Here is a 4,011-nt window from a genome sequence, read left to right as displayed (position 1 = left end):
TTTCTAAGTTAACAAATATTGCTGTAAATGTGGTAAAAGGTGATGTTAAAAAATTCACAACACTTTTTCAAACATTGTTTGAAGCTAAATGTGGCAAAATGTTGATGTTATTTTCAGCGTGAGCCACTTTACAAACGGCACCCCACAAAGCCAAACCCTGTTCTTCTTTCCTAAACCCAACCACGTGTGTGTGTTGCTGAAGGAAAAAAAACATCAGTTGGTGGTGCTGTACCGACGTAGTGCTTTTATTTTGAAAGAGACTGTATGCAAACTGTACATTTCCTGTGAAAACAGAAGTGTGTTTTGAAAACAGACAATGCATGTAACAGGCTGAAGTTGACACGGCGTCCCAGAACGTCAACAACCAACACACCCAGGGTACCTTGGACGCCATATGTGGACGTGGAAAGTCCATGACCAAACGTGGACATGTGACGAGGTCACAGTGAGGATGATGATGTATCGCCATCATAATTCTTCTAAACCTAACTTTACTCGTAGGGGCACCAATACGTAACATACGAACCCTGGTATGAGGATACGTTGATCAAATGAAAATTAAGGGAAGAACACTAATTTACCTTTTTTTAAAAACTCCAGAATTAAAATGGTGTAACTTTTCCCAGGTGGAACATATTTGACAAACACTTGTGTATTTCCTGGGACTGCAGCCCGTAGATGACGGGGTTGAGGCTGCCGGGAACAACGTTGAAGAGAATGGCTGAAATCTTTCTGTACTCTGCGTACTGAGGGAAGCGATGGAGGATGATGAGGATGAACCCGCTGATCAGCATGATCAGATACAGGCACAGATGAGTGCTGCAGGTCTTCAGGGCCTTACCGTTTAAAGACTTGCTGTTACTCATCAGACAAGCTGCTGTGATTTTAAAATAAGTGAGGACTATGCTGCCGATGGAGGACGAGAGCAGGACGACAGTGAAGGTGATGCCGTAGACGTTATTGATGAACGCGTTTTCACAGGAGAGTTTGAATAAAGAGGCGTTGTCACAGTAAGGATTTGTGATCAGAGTCCTGCATCGGTTCAGCCGTACGGTCAGACCCAGCAGAATCCCCACCAAAACAAAAGCCACTCCCCAGGCAGACACGGTCAGCTTGATCACCATCCTGTTGGTCATCACAGTGGGGTAGCGCAGAGGGTTACAGATGGCCACGTATCTGTCAAACGCCATGATCATGAGCACAGTGTGAGCGTTGGTGCCGAACATGTGTGTGGTGAAGGCTTGTATCAGACACTCGTAGTAGTGAATGAGGCGCTCTGACGGAGGCACCAGGATGTCGGCGAGCACCCGCGGAACCAGCAGAGAGTTTCCCATGACATCGTTTACTGAGAGGTTGCAGAAGAGGAGGTACATGGGTTGGTGGAGGCTTCTCTCCTTCCAGATCAAGACCAGAATGCCCACGTTGGTAGTTAGGATGAACACGTAGGCCAAGAGCAGGAATAAGAAGACAGGGTACTTGTTAGTCTTGGTGACCTTTAACCCCTCAAGCTGAAGAGTGAGACTGTTGTACGTGAAGTTTTCCATCTGAGGAAACAAAACAGGAGACAAAGGAGAGTATAACTTTAATGACATATACTGCAATGATACAGAAATATAGATTCTACACGAACAGAAAAACATGTTCATAATATTCCTCAACGATATGAAGATGCTTTTTAACCTTTCAGTCTCTAAAGTTGTGGATGAAGTTCTCAAAGCTTTTTTACACAAGACGACTGTAAAGATGTAAAAAGTGAACAGTGAACAACAGGCAGCAGGGTCGCCACTATGTTACTTTGCTCTTCCAGTATCTTACAGTTTGCTCATTTGTTTTAATGTGCTAAAACAAATGTGCGTCTCACTCCGAAGTCGTTGAATACCGGTGCTTGGTCAGTGACCTCTGATGTCAGACACCGATGAAAAAAGCCATCCTTTCAGGTCAGCAGTGTCAGGGGCAAACACAGTGGGACAACAATGTAAGTTAAGGGGAAAGAAGTCTGGATAGAGGGGCTGGTGAATGGGTCAACACTGACTTTCACTCAGAAAGGAAGGGAAGGGTTCACTTCCCATTTCTAAGCATAACCAAGTGCTTTTGTTGATGTCCCAGCGTTGGTAGTGACGTCCCGGAACAAATACGTAGTGCTGCCAGCACTATTAAAGTATAACAGCAACCAGCCGCGTATCATGCCGACATTGAAGGACGCCTTTTTTCGTTGGTTTCTGATGCCAAAAGTCGCTGCCTGAGAGCTGGATTTCGACGACTTCGGAGTGAGACCAGGCTCAGGACAGAGCTAAATTATTATTTTTCAATCATGCAATTACTATGTGGGAGAAAAAACAATCCAAAACTTTTTGTCGTAATTTACTTTTTATTTTTAATATAAAATTGAAAACTACACGTGCAGAATAGTTACATGTTCAACTTGTTCTGATAAAAAAATATATATATATATGTAGAGTTGTTTCTCTCAAAATGTTGTTGGCTTTTTGCTGAAATTGTGCAATAAAAGTTTAGAAAACTGAAGCTGTTGACTAGAACAGAGAAGTTGAGTTAAAGAATGTGCATCATTTGCTGTTTAAAAGGCACACGGCTCAGTGTGGAGGTCCAGATGTTTGCTGATGGTGGAGAATTAGGTTACTGAATGACATATGGGCCACTTGTAGACACCACTTCTCTGTAGCTCTCTGCTGTGTGACAAAGAAAGAGATAAAGAGATCAGTGTCAAAATAACTGTCATAACTATCGCTGACCCAAAATCAGAGATCCCCTCATGTCCTCCTGTCCTAATCTGGACCATACACATAAAGAAACTCAGCCCTCAGTCAACCAGAACATCCCAGCCTCAAACAGTCAAACAGCTGTACGTAAAGTTTCAGAAACAAAACAAGGTGTGAGAATAAAAAGTCCTGCTTCCACCAAACCCTTTCAGTCCAGTCCCTGTGGAACCAGCAGTAACCCTTCAGACATGGTACCTAGACCCTCGGTCTGTTCAGACAGTCCTCTTAAATGTGGGCGGGGTTGTTGTCACTCACTGCTCCGTCCAGCACTCGCTGTATTTCCTCATCAGCGGTGACACAGATGGAAGTCTGCACCTGGTTTATCGTCCACAGAACGAGGCTGCACGCCCACATTTTCAGAACAAAATAGAACAGGCTGCAGTGAGAGTCTCTCTCCATGGGATATTTAAAAATAGCAGCTTTGTGCATTTAGTCCTTCTCAGGCAAGCTCAGGGGTTTAGTGTTGCTGTAGCCCACAGGAAGTGAGGATTAGAATATATGACCTTCACATAATCCGCTCCAAATTAATCTATATTTTTAAAGTCATTACTAAAAGTGTGTGTCATATAAAAACTAAAGTGATGGTCAAAGTTGTCACAGTGAAATTTAAGGTGTGCTGATGGATTCACGTCATCAACTCATGCATTGAGTAACATTACAAGTTAACGTTCCACCTTAAAAGTTGCCGGCAGTCGGCCCAGTGAATGAAGTTATTTTTTTCTCTTTCATTTTATAGTTGTAGTTTACTGATGTATGAACAGAGGTTACATAAAACCAGAGTGACCGTCCTCTACTGACCAATCAGACTGCAGGGTTTCTAGCTCCACCTTTTAGTACCAGATCTGTGTGCTAGGTACCCCAACAGAGGGGGGATCAAACATGGGGACGCTAAGGAACGCTTCTGTTGGCACCATCCACAACTTTCACTGTGGAGACAGAAACAAAGCGACTGAACCGTACTGCTCGGTAGAAACGGGGCTAAGGATGTCATGACTAAATGAGGGGTTGAGAGAAATAAAAACTAATATCAGAGGAGGAGTGAAGGAGGGTGAGACTGAGAGGGAGAAATAATTAGAGGAGACAAACTGGTGATTTGTTGAATATCTGAGTAAACTCACCATCATTAAAGTCTCCTCAGCAGAGTGGACACATGTGGATCCACTGTTGTTAACTAGAGACTTTGACAGTTTTCTTTAATGAGATTTTGCCCTGTGCAGCCTCAGTGTCTCTGTCG

At 43.5% G+C, this 4,011-nt stretch overlaps 1 protein-coding gene across 1 annotated transcript; it reads right to left on the bottom strand.

Annotated features, from left to right (window-relative positions):
* Positions 1–602: 602 nt before the first annotated feature.
* Positions 603–1,544, bottom strand: LOC126388061 (putative olfactory receptor 52L2). The gene has a single exon (XM_050040951.1). It carries the CDS (start codon positions 1,542–1,544, stop codon positions 603–605), a length of 942 nt encoding a protein of 313 aa, XP_049896908.1.
* Positions 1,545–4,011: the final 2,467 nt, after the last annotated feature.

Source organism: Epinephelus moara, chromosome 3 (assembly GCF_006386435.1).
Source record: "Epinephelus moara isolate mb chromosome 3, YSFRI_EMoa_1.0, whole genome shotgun sequence".
Lineage (NCBI taxonomy): Eukaryota > Metazoa > Chordata > Actinopteri > Perciformes > Serranidae > Epinephelus > Epinephelus moara.
The sequence above is the reverse complement of the archived record's forward strand: the minus strand, read 5'-3'. Positions and strand labels throughout refer to the sequence as shown.